The following is an 18,206-nucleotide window of genomic DNA, read 5'->3' as shown; positions in this document are numbered from 1 at the left end:
TTTTTTTTTTAATCTTTCCTCTGGTTGCATAAATTTATTTAAAAATCTAGATTCAGCGTTTCTTTTCGAACCAGTGAACTTTCATTCTCCTCTTGCCTGTCATGGACGAACCCTTACAGGACCATTCGATTCTGGAGCCCAACGGCCAGGAGGCATCGTCTGCAATGACTACGGGCTTGGGGTTTTGGATTGGCCAGAGGATCAATGCTGTCGGAAATCCTCGGCGGGTCGGGACTGTAAGGTACGTGGGGGAGGTGGAAGGATACGCTGGAGATTGGGTAGGTGTCGACTGGGACGACGGCGAAGGGAAGCACGACGGCTCTGTGGGAGATGTCCGATATTTCTTGGCGAGGGGAGAGAGGTCGGGTTCTTTCGTCCGTGCCAAGAACCTCAGCTCTGGGATTTCGTTCTTGGAGGCTCTTCATCTCCGCTATGGAAGCGAATCGACCAAGGAAGAAGAAGGTAAGAACCACTTCGCAAGTTTTATTGTTTTTGCTCTTTTCATTGTTCAACCAAATACCGAGGGTCGCACCTTCAAGCAACGCACTGAGCAACATGCTTGTCGAAATGCCACCAGGGTTTCTGCAACTATGGCTATAGGTTGGTTTTGTTCGCAGCATGTTGACAATTATAAACAGCTTTATATCTCGTTTCTTAATCCTTCCAATACTTGAAACGATCTTTAGTATCATAATTCCATTTTCTTGCATCACAACTCAAATGTATCCGGATAATCCAAACTTTTGTCCACATGCTCACGCTATGGAATTTTCGGTCATCCAAAAAAACTGCTTTTTCATTAACTTCTTTTTTATTTTTTTCTAACTATTTAAATGTCTTACTACAATAATTTCTCTTACTAATATTCCTAAATAATCTATTTACCGAATCTATGGATGGTAACCTGTGTGAGTACTCTTTGGTTCATGAATAGCTAGTTTGATTCTACATTTCGGTATCATATTTTGCTTACTTCTGGTAAGTGGGTGTTTGAGATGCATTTTCTAACAGTTGTGCCAAGGAATAGATAAGCAAAACATTAATCTTTTATATTCAATCCACTTAGTGAGATAAGGCTTAGTTGTTGTTGTTGTTGTATTCAATACAACTATTTCTTATGTTTACTAGTAAACTCAATTATTTCTTATATTTACATCTTGTATTAACTCTGCATTTTTGGCACAAACTTGGTGGATCGTATACATCTTACAATGTGTTTTGTGTTTGTTACAATCCTGCAGAGGAGATGTATGTTTATTCAACCAGCCAAAAACATGTTTCTATACAACTTGTGGGGAAACACAAAATTCAGGAGAAGTTACAACACATAAACGAGCTGCTCAATGCATCTTTATCTTATTTAGGAGTTAGCTCAACTGAACCTTCCAATGAGATCAATGCTGTAGTTCCAAGTGAGTTAGTTAATCCTTGTTATTTGGTGCTAAAATTTGATAGTTACTGCTTAAATGACTAGTGAACCTTTGGAATCATATTTCCTGACTATGGACCTTAGTTAGGTGCATAACCTCTATACTTAAATGCTAGATTTCTGTTCCATAAGTAACTATAATTCTCTTACTGGAAGGAATGAATCCATTAAACTATTGTGCTAATGCTAGGTTGTTTTCCGGAAGGAACGCATTGCAGGGTCCGACTGTAACGTCTCGGCAAGGACCGCTACATCTCCAAAACTCGGGTGTAGTGATAAATATGCAAAAGTTCGCGTTACAAGGTCCGACTGTAACGTCTCAGCAAGGACCGCTACATCTCCATGAGAACTTGGGTGTAGTGTTAAATAGGCAAGAGTTCTCACACCATAGGTTAGATAAGAACAAATATGATAGCAAAACTAATAATCTAAGATTTGGAACTTGGAACTTAGGAACTCTCACTGGTAAATCAATGGAGGTAGTAGATATGATGATTAGGAGAAAAATTAATATTTTGTGTATACAAGAGACAAAATGGACAGGTGAGAAGACAAAGATGATAGAAAACACGGGTTTTAAGTTATGATATACTGGAAAGAGTAAAGAAAGAAATGGAGTGGGTATTATTGTAGATAGTTTGTTAAAAGATGAAGTTGTAGGAGTAGTTAGAAAAGAGGATAGAATTATAGCCCTTAAGATAATAGTGGCGAAAGAAACTATGAACATAATTAGCGTATATGCACCACAAGTAGGATTAGATGAAGCTACCAAATCAAGGTTTTGGGAGGACTTAGATGAAATATTACAAAATATTTCACCAAATGAAAGGATTTTAATAGGAGGTGATCTAAATGGACATGTCGGAGTGAAAAATGAGGAATATAAGAGAGTACATGGGAGTTATGGGTTTGGAATGAGGAATGAGGAAGGAAAAACTATATTAGATTTTGCGATAGCATATGACCTTATATTAGCTAATACGTTTTTTAAAAAAAGAGAAGAACACTTAGTCACATTCAAAAGTGGGAATAATAAATTGCAAATTGACTTTCTTATGGTTAGGAAGAAGGATAGAAAAATTTGTAAAGATTGCAAAGTCATCCCTGGAGAAAGCTTAACTACCCAACATACGGTAGTAGGGTTGGATATACGTCTTAAACATAGTATCAATAGAAAGAAAATATATACAATTCCTAGAATTAAGTGGTGGAAGTTAAAGGATGGGAAGCAACATATATTTAAGGAGAAGGTAGAAGTACAAGCATTAGGTGAAATATACGATGACTCTAATACAACATGAGATAAGATGGTATCAAAGTTGAAGATAGTAGCTAAGAGTGTCCTCGGTGAGTCAAAGGGGCATGCACCGCTAAGTAAAGAATCTTGGTGGTGGAATGAGAAAGTACAAGAGAAAGTGAAGGAAAAACGAATAGCTTATAAGGAATTATATATATGTAAGAATGAGGAAAACTTAAAAAAAATATACAATAACCCAGAAAGAAGCTAAGAAAGTAGTGAGTGAAGCAAAAAATGAAACTTTTAAACGATTATATCAAAAATTGGATACAAAAGAAGGAGAAAGAGACATTTATAGACTAGCTAAAGTGAGAGAAAGAAAAACAAGAGATCTTAGCCAAATAAAATGTATTAAAGATGAATATAATAGAGTATTAGTAAACGATGGAGAAATAAAGAGCGGTGGAAGATGTATTTTCATCAACTTTTTAATGAAGGTTTAGGAGACCAACTTAACTTGGGTAATTTAATTAGTCAAATGAGCATCGAAATTTTAATTTTTATCGTAGAATTCAAACTTTAAATGAGATGCACAATGGAAAAGTCGTTGGACCGGATGATATTCCGATAGAGGTATGGAAGTGCTTAGGGAAACAAGGTATTGAATGACTTACAAAATTATTTAACATGATATTGAAAATGAAAAAATAATTGATCAATAGAGGATAAGTACTCTAGTTCCTTTATATAAGAAAAAGGAGACGTACAAAATTGTACAGACTATAGGGTATTAAACTAATGAGTCATACTATGAAACTTTGGGAAAAAGTAATAGAAAAAAGATTAAGGAAGGAGACCATGACAGAAAATCAATTTGGGTTCATGCTTGGAAGGTCGACAATAGAAGTTATACATCTTCTTAGACAATTAATTGAAAAATATCGGAGCAAAAACAAGATCTACACATGGTATTCATTGACTTAGAAAAAGCGTATGATAGAGTCCCAAGAGAAATTATATGGCGAATTTTAAAAAAGAGAGGTGTTAGCGTAACATATATTGAACTAATTAAGGATATGTATGAGGATGTAACGACCAGAGTAAAGACTTCAGGCGGAGTAACTGAAGCATTTCCAATAAAGATAGGGTTACATCAAGGATCAGCTCTAAGTCCCTATCTTTTTACACTAATTATGAACGAACTCACTGCGCATATTCAAGACACAGTACCGTGGTGCATGTTGTTTGCAGATGATATTATTTTGGTAGATGAGACACGTGAAGGAGTAAATGCTAAGCTAGAATCTTGGAGGGAAACACTAGAATGGAAATGTTTTAAGGTTAGTTGATTAAAGACAGAATATATGGAATTTAAGTTTAGTAATATTAGAAGTAATGAAACAATTATTAAGATAGGAGAGGACGAGTTGCCTGGAACCGAGCGATTTAAATATTTAGGATCATTTTTACAAAATGATGGAGGGATTGAGAGAGATGTCTTACATAGAATACAAGCAGGATGGGTGAAATGGAGGGGAGCGTCGAGTGTTTTATGTGACCGTAAAGTACCTCTTAAACTTAAAGGTAAGTTCTATAAAACCGCAGTTATACCTGCTATGTTATATGGAGCTGAATATTGGGCTATGACTCGAGCACACGAGCAGAAGATGAGAGTTGCAGAGATGAGGATGTTAAGGTGGATGTGTGGGCATACGAAGATGGACAAAATAAGAAATGAGAGCATTAGAAAGAAAGTCGGAGTTGCATATATTGAGGAAAAACTCCGAGAGACACATTTAAGATGGTACGGACATGTACTTAGACGACCAATAAATGCTCCAGTTAGGCGATGTGAAACTATGATAAACATGCATATCAAACGAGGAAGAGGAAGACCAAAAAAGACTTGGTTAGCAACAATAAAACAAGATAAAATTTATTTAAATATAGATGATGATATAATAGGAGATAGAGCTCAATGGCGTAAAAGGATTCATACAGCCGACCCCACCTAGTGGGAAAAGGCTTGGTTGTTGTTGTTGTTGTTGTTGGAAGGAAGTTGGCGTAATTGTGCATTTCTAGTAGCAGCAATAGTTGGATTAGCAACAAGATTGCAAAATAGTTGGGGAGTTATAAAAAGATATCATATGGTTAGTTCACTCAATGAATACCATAATTCCAAACTCTGCAAATCCAAATCAGCTCAGGTGGAGAGGGATCAGCCTTGGTTATTTTATCTTTCTTCTGGAAATTGGGTCTATGAGGATGATTAATAGAAATGGCTTGTTGATGCCAAATCTGATGAAACCTGTTGTGATTTGTTCAAATCAATCAAATTTTCAAAAAATCACCCCACCACTGCTTGCTGATTTTCTCTGTATGCAGACTTGGATGCCAACATTCTCGATTGAGAAGGAAAGTGAAGGGGAAATTGTATAGGAAAAGAATAATTCTTAATTACCTTTTGTGAAGTGTGGACTATGAAGGAGGTTCAACTTGTCCTTGAAATGACATAGCATAGTGTCTAACATCTAAAAGTTTTGTGTGTGTATAAACTTGTGGCCTATACCTAGACTATCGAGGAGATTAAGACATGTGTCCTATCGTGTAAGAAACATTATGATCTATGTAAGGTTACACTAATGTGTTATACTTGGAGAGGAACTATGTGGATGGACATTATTGGCTTTTTATTATAATGCAATAGAAGGATGAAATTTTATAAATCTGTTGATGCAGCTATAGAATGTAATAAACTAATGATGGACCTTACACATTTCACCTAATGAACAATGTAGTTTAAGAGAATGAAGAATACGACTACAATAATGTAGATCCATTGATATTTGATTTGTCCCAATTGAGCATGATCCTATGATGAATTTAGAGAATCTTTTGGTTGATAATCCATTAACTGATGATGCAGTAGGAGATTCATTGTGACTATCTCAATTTTTTACCCAATAGATTGGACAAATGCAGGTTAGAATAGATGCTAGCGAGGAAGATGATGCTTTTGACTAGGAATTTTATTGTTTGGATCTTGGTATAGGCGCTCTCAAACATCTTAACCTAAACAGAAGCAAAAGCCACAAGCAAAAGAAAAAAACAACTCAAATGGAAAGGCAAAGTTGTTGACAGTAATGCAACTATTGATAGAGGTGATGACTGTGGTGATGCATTAGATTGTTGTGAAACTTATATTTGCTTGACTTTGGGAGTTAGCTTGGGATATATGAGCAAGGTTACAAACATGCAACTCAAGATGATGATTATATTGCTAGAGCTATTAAGAGTTAACATCAATGCCAACATGATGATCATGGTGCTAGAGCTAGGGCTGTAAACGAGCCGAGCCGAGCCGAGTTTTGGGGTGTTCAAGCTTGTTTGTTAAGGTATCCGAGCCGAGCCAAGCTTAAAATGAACCAAGCCTTGGAAATGATTGATCAAGCTTGACTTGGTTTAATTTTTATGAGCTTGAGTTTGGTTCATTTAGATGTTATCAAGCTCTCAATTCAAGCTAGGCTTGAGCTTGGTTCGAGTTTGGTTCGAACTCTCAATTCAAACTCGTTTGATTATTTGAAACTTTCACTTGTTTGATTTGTTATTAAGCTTGATAATTCAAACTTATTTGTTTATTTTATTTTATTTTGTTTATTTAGCAATTAGTATATTGATAAGAGTTTTATTAATGAATATGATTGTTCACGAACATTGTTCATGAATGTTGTTCATGAACATTGACGAGCCGAACACATGTGTTCAAGCTTGTTTGTTTTGTTTAATGAGCTGTTGAAGCTTGTTTATTTAATTGATTTTGTGTATATTGAACGAACATAAACAAATTCTTACCAAGCCAAACATCAAACTTGTTCACGAACGTTTAGTTCATTTACAGCCCTAGCTAGTGCTATTAAGAGTTAATATCAATGCCAACATGATGATTATAATGCTAGAGCTATTAAAAATCAATATCAATGCTGATGTTAGTGTGATTGGAAATAAAGCTTATGATTGCCATCTTATATGAAACAATTTAGCATAGGTTGATCATGATCTAGGTATATCTATCCTACATTTTTTTTATCAAAGCTCTAATGCATCACATGACGATCCATCATATTAGAGTTTGAGAACATGTATCTTTATGTGTGTTTACACTACCTTGATTTTAACGGTGCCATTTTAAGTTCAACTCTAGTGGTGAATTAACATGCTAATGGACAAATCATGTGGAGAAATCAATTTCAGTACATGTCTTGAGACATTTTTTATTTTTTAATTACGATACACTTTAGTAAAGTTAGTTGAACCCACCTAGTGTTGTTGTGGTGTACACTTTATCCTATTGGATTTATCTTTAATGCATCCTATTTGAGTAACATTTCTTGTTTTCCTCTTTTTCACTTTAATTATTCTATATATATCCCTTTCCTCCTTTTTATTTTAAACTGTCGATACAAGGATACAAGCATTCAAAAAACTCCATTTTTGGCTTCATTCATTGCTTTTCTAGCCTTTGTTTTTTTGACTACTACATGATTTTTAAGGTTTTCTTGGTTCTTACAATTGTACAATAACTTATAGGTTCATTTTTTCATCATTTTCTCCTCTTGTACTTCCTTATTCTACTCTTAAGATTCTTTATTTGCTAGTTTCTGTCCTCTTAACTCGAGTACGCTCTTGTCTACTATCTTCAAATTTTATGCCCTCTTATCCCATGTCATATTTGAGTCACTATGTATTTTTTCTAATACCCTCTACTTAATTATATTTTGCTTCACACTATTTAATTTCCATTATTTTTTCTAATACCCTCTAATACTATGCTTGAGACACATATCTATCACAATTAACCTAGTCTAATAGTTATGCTCTTATCCTCTCCTTAAAGATACTTTGCTTTATATCTTTTAACTTTCACCATTTTATCCCAGGAGCCATGTATGTTTTTGTTTTACTGATACTATATCTATCTAACACTGCTATCCTAATCTATGTTATGTGGTTAAGTATTTCTAGGGATGACTTTTACAAAATTTTATATTTGTCTTTTTCATCGTAAGAAAGTCCATTTATGACTTATTGCTCCCACTTTTAAATGCGACTAGGTGTTCTTGTCTCTTTTTGAGAAATGTATTAGCTATTATAAATTCATATGATATCGCAAAATCAATATAGCTTTTTCTTCATTTATTGTTCCTAAATGACGACCCTGATGCACTCTATCATATTTCTTATTTATTACTCCTGGCCATTTACATTTCCTTTGATAAAATCATTTCCTTTGTCGGAATTCTTTTTGTATAACCAAAACCTATTGATATCTTAATCTAATCCTATTTGAAGTGCATATATATTAATTATATTAATAGTTCTTTTGCTACCACTCTCTTAAGAAGTATAATCCTATCTACCTTCTTAACTACTACTATTTCTCTTAATGAACTATTAATAACAATACCTATTCTATTTTTTATTTTACTTTGTTGTTGTTCCATAACTTAAAATATGAGTTCTTTATCATTTTTTGACTTCTTCCCTACTCATTTAGTTTCTTGTAAACATAAAATATTAATTTTTCTCATAGTCATTATTTACTACATCTATTGCTTTGCTAGTTAGCGTACCTACGCATGATTTGAAATCTCATACTGGGCTTGGTGAAACAATTGAAATCTATTATTCTAGTAAATCAACAAAACTCTATACCATTCGGTATTAAAGTTTAAAATCTCTAACCGTGTAATAATTTTGGTCATTTGGAAAGATACTATTTAGTATTGTGCCGATGCTATGATGCATGGTGCAAATGCCGTATTGGAGGTTGGAGGAGAAAGGAGATGAAACAAAAGAAGGAAATATTGTTGTGTTGAGTGGTATCGAATTTTCAATAATTTACGAGAATAATGTTTCAACTGTTTTACCAATTATGATAAAAGATTTAAAACTATGCTCGACATAGATAATGTCTCCTTGCTATTTTTTATTGCATTCCATCAATTTCAATCTATTATTGGCATCATACATCAAAATATTGATACATACTGAGATAGTATTATTCCATCAAAGATTGAATCTTTAGCATGATTCGAGATTTTGAACCTTGTTCCTATGTTCCATGTTTCCATTTTAAGACAATTGGTATTTCTATAATGTTTGTTCTTGTTCAACCTAAGGTGTGAGTATTTTTGTATATTTAACACTAAACTCAAATTTTCACATGGATGTAGCAGTCATTGTTGAGATATTGTAGTCAGATCTGCAACAATTCCTTTTTGGGAATAGCCTATATTTGCATAATAGTTTGATGGATTCATATGTAACATTTGCATATGTTTTAGGTTGACTGACAGCCTAATGCAACCCTTCTTAATCCGAGCACAATTTTTTATTAACCTTCCTAAAAGGGCAGCCCGGTGCACGAAGCTCCCGCCATGCGAGGTCTCGGGGAAGGATCCATTGTACGCAGCCTTATCCTATTTTTTGCAAGAGGCTGTTTCCAGTATTCGAACCCGTGACCTTTTGATCACATGACAACAACTTTACCGTTTCACCAAGCTCCCCTTCTTTTATTAACCTTCCTAATAAGAAAAAATTATACCACTATGATTAGTACCACTCTTAAAAGTAATTAAATGTTCCTCTCTCTTACTAGTAGTCGAAATCATAAAATCATAACAAATAATAAAATTCAAAATTCATCTACTCTCTGTATTTCTTTCACTAAATGGATAATCTCCATTTACATCATTTTGTTTCTGATGATTCTCCACATCCATTTAAATCTCAAGTATATATTTTTTTTATGTATTAGTATTCTGTTGATGATTTTATCTAAGTTGCAACAATATTGTCAATTAATACTTGAGAAGTAGCAGATTTTCAATATTAAAGGGCATTCCAAGAAATTCAAATGCTTTGTTGCCTTGTTTTGAAATCTCATACATTGTCATGTGTCTGACAATACTATCAAAACATATTGTTCGAATAAATTACAGAAACTCTATATTAGATAGCACAATCAATTCCTTCTGTGTTGTGTCATGCAAGCAATTAATAACATGCTACAAATTCCTTTTGTGTTGTTGGGTCATGCAAACAGTCAATAACATGCAAACAATCAAGATGAATTGAGATAATAATATTATTATATTTTTATATTTTGTGTCCATTCAAGAATCAAGATAGTGTCAAAAGTGTTGTATGATTTTCTTCTTTTTGTTTTTCAGTTGCATTCTTTCATTCAATCCTTCCACCTCCAATTCTCCACCGGCACCGTATTTTGGAATATAATACCGAAATAATATCATTCCAATAACCGGTATGATTCATGAATTTTGATAGTCAAACAAAGGCCTGAACTTCGTGAAATTGTCCTTGTTTAAATAGTTGAGGTGAAATTGACAATTTGGGTCATGCTCGTTACTAGCTGTTTGGATGTCAAAGACTTTGAAAAGCCAATTTCAAAAATGTAGTTAGGAAAACCATTTGTGCTAAAATGTATCATAAGTGATTTAGTGTTTAATAATCTAAATCCTGCTTCCATCATATGACATATGGTATTTAAGCAAAATATACTTGAAAAGACCTTTTTTTTTGCTTAAGTAGAACAATAATAATATAATAAATGATTAGTATAAAATAAATTCTGAATTAAAATTTAAAATAAATTATAAATTTAAATCTTAACATTTTATTTTCTGTTAATATGCAATAGAATAATATTTCATGGGTTATTACTATTAAATTGCCATTCTTGACTTAAAAATATAATATCAGTTTTTTATATTTGTAATAAGTTATTAAGGAAAATACTATTGTTGGCCCAAGTTAACCATTTACTTATAATTTTTATTGCAATTTTTTTAATATTTTTCATAATGTGTATGCAGATGTTGTTGGGATACTATTTATCTTAAAATTTGAAACATTAGAAAAGGAAATAATTTGTATATTCATATTTTTAATATGTATGTGATTTTAGGATACATCTCCTTTATCACTTTTTATGTGATTTAAGACTGGCTGACTAGCCACATATTCCAAAAGCTTGAGTATATACCTTTTTTTAAAAATATATTTATATACTATATTATTATTTGATTAATAATATCAATATTTGTATTTTTGTTATTTTAATATATAGTTAATATAACCATAATGATACGATTTCTGTTTTTTAAGAAGATATTTTAATGATTTTTCTAATATTGTTAAATAATGAAGATTATAATTTATTAAATAATATATATTTTGTAAATATGATTTTTACCCATTATATGCCACGTATTGTCCGATTCTTCCGTAGGACCTCACATTGTTGGGAGTTTCGTGTACTGTGCGGTCATTTTTTTTATGATATTTACTCATTATATATAATTTTTTTTTTAATATTTGTGTTATTATGTTAATGAGATGTTGATTAAAGCATTTATTTTTGAAAGTATTAAATATTATGTTACAGCATATAATAAGATATATTGACTATTTTAATATTCAATATTAGTGATTCTTATTTAATAGTTATGTTTTTATGGTTATCTAATTTTATACTAATTTTCAGAAATATATAAAAATTGTTTTTCAATAGCACTTTCCACCTATATTTTGAAAATGACTTTGGGGATGTAGTGACTTAAGTAAAAGTGCTATAAATGTAAGTTTATCTTATTTATCTCATATAGTGCAATTGGATCATGGAATAAAATCAATAAGAAATAAAATATTTATTCATAAAAATAGAATAGACAAAGGAAAATTGATTTAATAGTTGTGTTAATGGAATAAAATAGGTAGAATAACTATTCTTCATTGGTAGGAATTGTATAAGGAATAGAGAAGGTTTTCACTATTGAAAAAATATATCTATATAAACAATTCGTTTGACTTGTCTTTGTTGGATGCCATTAGCTCGCATGGACAAGTGTGAGTACATTATATAAATATAAATTCATCCTTTTCATAAAAGTTCAAGGTTTTGGGAAAGTGATTATCCACTCAATTTTAGCAACAATAAGTATGTCAAGGTATAAGAGACTATCGACAATAACTGAACCATGATAATTTTTCTTGATTAACAATTCCATGACATAATACAAATATGCTTTGTATTTTTCATATCATTATTAATTTATTTGCCAATGTCTAGTACATCCTTTCTGATCAATTTTCACACAGTTATCAGTTTATTACTGAATGCATAGATGTATATTAGCCACGAGCTATTAGGCTTAGTTGCAAATTATTGAAAAGATTTTACAAGATGGGTGAACCTTTTGACAAAATTAGCTTGTAGCTATTTTGGTAGCTTCAAACACAATTTTGTTTGTGATAATGAAGTTTTTGTATGTCTTTAATTCTCTACTTTATTATCATCAGATTCTTGCAATTGTTTCAATACGCCAGTTTCTAATTTTGTTCTCTCTTTAGCAAGCTTTGTGCTATGTTGTTGCTAGGAAATTTGTTTCTTTATTTAACAAACTTTTTCTGTCGGTTTCAGATCTGAAAGAACTTGATTTGACAGGAAATCTACTTTCTAGATGGCAGGTAGTCTTTTTTTTTTGTAGATAGTACATTATCTATTTTTAATTTAGATAGACGTTGGATAAGCTTACATATGTCCATTGTTAATACACAAATTAGTTAGTTTGCGTGAATATCAATGTTTGAAGTTAATGAAGCATGAATTTATGATGTGCCAAACCAGGCACAATGTGATGCTGGTGTTTACCAACAGTACAGGAGCTTGTGAAGTGACCATTGTGGTGGCATAATGGTTCTACTAACAAGATATTTATAATTTGTGTTGCAAAACAAAAATTTGATATTGCACTATACTAGTGTTCTTTTTACATTGTCACGCATACAAGATACAAAATGAATATTGGTAAATCTAAAATAATTTATTACTAGTTATTATTAATATATATAATTTTGTTTACTTATTTATCTTACGAAGTGCTAGTTACAATATAAAGGATGGACCTTGAATATGAAAAAAATACCGGGGATCTCTTATAGATGTTCAGCAAAAGAAATTGAACAATTTTCTTCCTTGTTCATATGAATATGCGAAATTGTCTCTCCACATTCACTAAAATAAATAATAAAACTATCACACTATCTAATGACATAGAAGGATTCATATAGCCAACCTCACCTAGTTAGAAAAGACATTGTTGTTGTTGTATCACACTATCTACACTAAATAAACACACTAATATAATATTTATTGAATACAAAATTATACAGTTAACACCTAAAATTATTTAATTAATAATTGATTGATTAATATAATTTATACATACCTATTATTTTAAAATGACAGTTCTGTGTACGAAGCTCACGCCACTGCTAGGTCCCGGAGAACGGTAAGACCATATTGGATCTATTGTACATAGTCTTACTTGCTATATCTACTATAATAGTTAAATAATATATATATGATCGCTTTTTTAGATAATATAACTAATATTTGTTAATTAATAATTGAATATTGATATAAATATATTGAAAACAAAAATAATTGTTATATCTAACAAATATATTTTGGTAAAAATCATTAACAGAATAAATTTAATAATTTTGTTGATACATTCAAATTACTAAACGTTTTACGAGCACTAAATGAAATTTATTTATCATAATCAAAGAGTTTTGAAACCCATAGAGAAGCAGACTAGTTAACTATGATCATAAATAAATACCTTATATATTCTTGAAATAGAAATTGTTATAGAAATTATTATATATGTAAACAATTATATGACATTGTGCGGGATAACGATTATCCCGCGGGCTGTTTTGATTCCGTTGGATTGATTACGAATGCCGGAAATAATCTTTTATACCAGAAATAAGGAAATAAACGACATCGTCGAAAAATATTATTAATTAAAAAAACTTCTTCCTAACATCAACTAACACGATGTTTCTATAGACCCAAAATCCTAATCTGTTAAAAATAAAAAATACCTTATACACCAAAAAAATTGAAAATTGCCAAAAAATAATAATTTACTAAAAATAATAAAAAAGATTCAACGAATCCTCTTGTATTAGTCGCCTCTGGTTGACAAAACTCGTCATCATAGGGCATCAATGTCTATCTATATTCAGGTGATGTAGATCCTTCTAGTCACATGTGGTATACCCTTACAAATGAAAGCCTCCAAGATATCAAGCATCTTAGTCATTTGAGTAAAGATCAAAGCCCTGTCCTTCAATTTTAAGACGTCTTAGTAGAACTGCAAACTCCTGTAGCTTACCGCTGTCAAATTGAATCAGGTGCCTATCAGGAAAATAATCTTGTTGCCGAACAATGGCAGGTCTAATAGGTGATGACAAAGGTGAAATGATCTCAGTGCAATCTTCCTTATATGCTGGATCCAGAAAAACAGGGGATCTAACTTTACCGTGCCAGCAAACTGGAGAAGAGGAACGTGAAGCAGGAATTGCAACATAAAACACTCCATTAGGTCATTTTCTGAAAACGTTCAAGTGGTGAGAGAGTTATGTCTGCCAGTTTTGATGAAAAATTTAAGTAGCCTGAAGTGCTGTTCTTCTGCTCATGAATGCCAAAGACTGGATGTTTTACAGTTACAAGCTTCCTCAAATTAGTTCCATAGACTGGCTTCTCACACTGCAAGGAATTCCACCATGCATTTGAAGCTGCTCTTCCTTTAACTTGTTTAACTCTTTCATAGACTGGCTTCTCACACTGCAAGGAATTCCACCATGCAATTGAATCTGCTCTTCCTTTAACTTGTTTAACTCTTTCCTCAAAGAGGGCCTTCTCAATCTTTTCAACTATATTACTCCCATGATTTTTCTTCTTCGAGTCATAACTACTCTGGATAAATGAAAAACAGCCTAAAGCTTCAAGCCAAGCATCCTGTATCATATTCGATGAGCAAGCAATAGTGATTACTTCATTGGTTAACCATGAAGTCATGCAAAATTCATTTCTGGTGAACACAAAATTGAAACCACAGAGATCTGCTTGAGAAAATGGGCCACTAGAAAATATGGTACAAATATCAGAGCTCAATTGCATGTCAAATGAACTCACTATTGGATGGCCTTCAAAAAGGCCTGGATGGTTACAAACTTTGCGTAGCTGCATTATAACACTGATCATTGCAAAAAAGTTCGCACTGACCAATTTTGCTTGAGTTTCTGAGCTAGCAACAAAATTCTTGTACAAATTTCTGTCTTCTGGAAAGCCTACACTAAATACATGTTTGTGCTTCTTTGGCTGTTGTTTTTCAACATCTCTTTTTAAGCACCTTAAAATGAACGGACAAAGTACATTATGCAATCTATCAATGACTTTTTTGTTACTTTTTCCTGGCCCTCCATTCCAGATATAGGATTGCAAAACCAATCTTTGAATTCTTGTTGAGACTGAGAAACATGAGGCATTAAGAAATGCATCAAGGACCAAAGTTCCATAAGTGGTGTTCCAGTCAACAACATTCTTCCTTTAGAGTTAAAATTTAGTAAAGTCTACCACCTTTGAGATTTCCAGTTCTTAATCAGGTGAGCTTCATCCAGAATAAGATATTTCCATTTCTTTCGCTTAAATACTTTTGAATCCTGTGTAACAAGCCTGTGTATATATATATATATATATATATATATATATATATATATAAGTGACGCTTTGTAGGCGACCGTGAGCGAAATTCGACGTGGGCTATCTGACGCGCCAAAATCTGATTTTTTTAATCTCTTTATTATCTGCATGCAATAACTTTTCTCTCTTTCTTTTTAAATTAAAATGAAATTTTATGCTCTCTATCCTATTATTACATGCAAAAAATTATTGTGGTAGTGATGATACAACGTTGTAGCAACTACTATGCAGTAGTTGCTACAACTTGTAGCAGTTAGTATGCAATAGCTGCTACAATGGTGCAGTAGCTGCTATAACATAGTAGCTACACAATAACACTGCTGCACGTTATAGTAGCTACTATACAGAATCTGCTACAATGTGTAGCAACTATTGTGTAGTAGCTGCTACAACGTTGTAGCAGCTACATCACCTTTAAAAATTAGCAGCATAGTGATTGTTGCTTGCAATCAGATGAAAGAGAAATGAGACTTTATGGTTGTTGCATGTAGATGAGAGAGAAAAGTTGTTGCATGCAAATGAGAGAAAGATTAAAAAATTGGATTTTGGTCGCGTCAGATAGCCCGCGTCGGATTTCGCTCTTGGTCGCGCATAAAGCGTTGCTTAGCATATCAAATATATATATGTATGAAAGTAATTATGCTTTAACCAACCCTGCCCTTTATGCTTCCTTTCTTTTGCACTCCCAAAGTAGGTTTCCCAGTTGAGCATGACACTGGTTGGTACCACAATGTGATGAGGACCCCATATTCCTTTCTCACAGGCCAGGTGTGCAGGAAGAGCAATTGTCATGATTGTCTTACCTAAATCCATTTCATCTGCTAGAATTCCATTTAACCTCTTTTCATACATTGTTATGAGCCAATCTAGGCCAATATGTTGATACTCATGAAGAGGATGCTTAAGAAGGAAAGGGAACTTTATCGCACTTTTATAGTTAAGAAAGTGTTTCCAGTGGTTGAGCTGATCTTGCAGCAGCTGCAGCATCAGAAATTATAATTTCACTCCCCTTCCCTTCTACTATGCTACCATGAGTTATCTTCATCTCTTCCAAAACAGATTCTGATTCATCAAGATCTGGGTGATTGTTTGTTGTTGTGCACCATCAAGCAATTTGGTTTTGTAATGAACATCCTCATTCACTAGGTAATCTTGTTGATAATCAAAACCAGAGGAAGAACATTCTGCACCATCATCAATGCATGAAACCTTCTTGTACCTTGCAAGCAGCTCGTCAATAGGGATTTCAGTCTCTTCTTGCAGTAACTTTATTTCCTCGAGATGGTTAACAACTTCTTTCTTTGCCAAGTCTTCCTTTTTCAGATATTGTTGCCTCAGCATCCTTCTCTTCTCCTACAAGATTGTAATCCATATCATCCAAATCATCACACATCGAGATTTGGATGCCCCTCTTCACATGAGTCAACATTTTCCGAACAAGGATTTGAATGTGATTTCTTGATAGGCAACCATCCTTCAAAGGAGGAAATGTCTTCATTCTTATAAACTGAATCATTGTTTATTTCAATTTTGTTGTTCACACCGTCCTTATAATAAAAAATTCCCTCCATGAAGGCATCTAGCGGGTCGATCTCGCTATCATCTCCATCGCCTCCTGTGATCTGGGGAGAGTCAGACTAGTTATACTTGATGTTGTTGAGGTCCGCTTTCTCATGGTTGTCTCCGCCCGTGGGAGGAAGGGCAGTGTAGAGGCGTTGCGGAGCCGGTGTTCTCTCGAAATTTTAGGTGGTGAGGTGGTTGATCTCAAATCTCTTGAAACTAAATTTGTGCTTCGACATCTCTCCTTAATTGGAAATTAGGCAATTTTTCAAGAGGGGAATAAAGAAACTTACGATCTTTAAGATCTCGCGCCGCTAGACGCTAAGTTAATTTTGCGACTTGCCTATGTAGATTTGTAACTATCTCATCTTGGGTGCTACGATCGTGAGAGACTTTCTCAGTCGGAACTTGCCACGACGAACATTCATGGTATACAAAGAGCTTTGATACCAACTGACATCAGGTGAGATATCGATTATTCTTTGGGCGAACGTCAAAAATAATCTTCTAAAAGATGTTGATTCAGAAGAATACCGGGAAATAGGGAAATAAATGACACTGTCGAAGAATATTATTAATCCAAAAAACTTTATCCTAATATCAACTAACAAGATGCTTATATAGATTCAAAATCCTAACTTATAAAAAATGAAAATTACCAAAAATACCTTAAACACCAAAAAATATCCAAAAATAATAATTTACTAAAAATAATTAAAAAGATCCAACGAATCGACATCATTTTATTAATTGATAATTATATAATAATTAATGTTATGTAACTAGTAATTTGCCTATTATTTATAATAACGGTTGTTGCTATTATAATAATTATTATATAATTGATCATCATCATATTATATAATTGCTCACTATGAGTTAATTATTGACTTTTATTGTATAAGATAATTTATACAACAATAACCAAGCTTTATCCCGCTCGGTGGGATAAACTATATGGATCCTTCTACGCCATTGGACTCTATCTCCTACTATATCATCATCTAAATTTAAATAAATTTTGTCTTGTTTTATTATTGCTAACCAAGTTTTTTTTGGCCTTTCTCTTCCGTATTTGATGTGCGTGTTTATCATAGTTTTACATTACCTAGCATAGCATTTATTGTCTGTCTAAGTATATATCTGTACCATCTTAAACATGTTTCTTAGAGTTTTTCCTTAATATATATACAACTCCGATTTTCTCTCAAATGCTCTCATTTCTTATTCTATCTATCCTCGTATGTTTACACATTCACCTTAACATCCTCTTTTCTGCAACTCTCATCTTCTGTTCATGTGCTCGAGTCATAGCTTACAAATCTAATCGTCATTTTATA

The 18,206-nt window shown here is 32.9% G+C and overlaps 1 protein-coding gene across 2 annotated transcripts in view; it reads left to right on the top strand.

Moving 5' to 3' along the window:
* The first annotated feature begins 34 nt into the window (after positions 1 to 34).
* Positions 35 to 18,206, top strand: part of LOC121980447 (tubulin-folding cofactor E-like) — a 49,309-nt gene continuing 31,137 nt past the window's right edge. The window contains exons 1-3 of one of the 2 annotated variants that reach the window (XM_042532480.1): positions 35 to 462; positions 1,242 to 1,412; positions 12,169 to 12,215. In XM_042532480.1, the coding sequence (XP_042388414.1) occupies positions 102 to 462; positions 1,242 to 1,412; positions 12,169 to 12,215 (579 nt within the window). In that variant the 5' untranslated portion in view covers positions 35 to 101. The remainder of the gene's footprint in view (positions 463 to 1,241; positions 1,413 to 12,168; positions 12,216 to 18,206) is intronic. The other variant, XM_042532481.1, reaches the window with a different exon arrangement.

This window comes from Zingiber officinale, chromosome 5A, assembly GCF_018446385.1.
Source record: "Zingiber officinale cultivar Zhangliang chromosome 5A, Zo_v1.1, whole genome shotgun sequence".
Taxonomy (NCBI): Eukaryota; Viridiplantae; Streptophyta; class Magnoliopsida; order Zingiberales; family Zingiberaceae; genus Zingiber; species Zingiber officinale.
The sequence above is the reverse complement of the archived record's forward strand: the minus strand, read 5'-3'. Positions and strand labels throughout refer to the sequence as shown.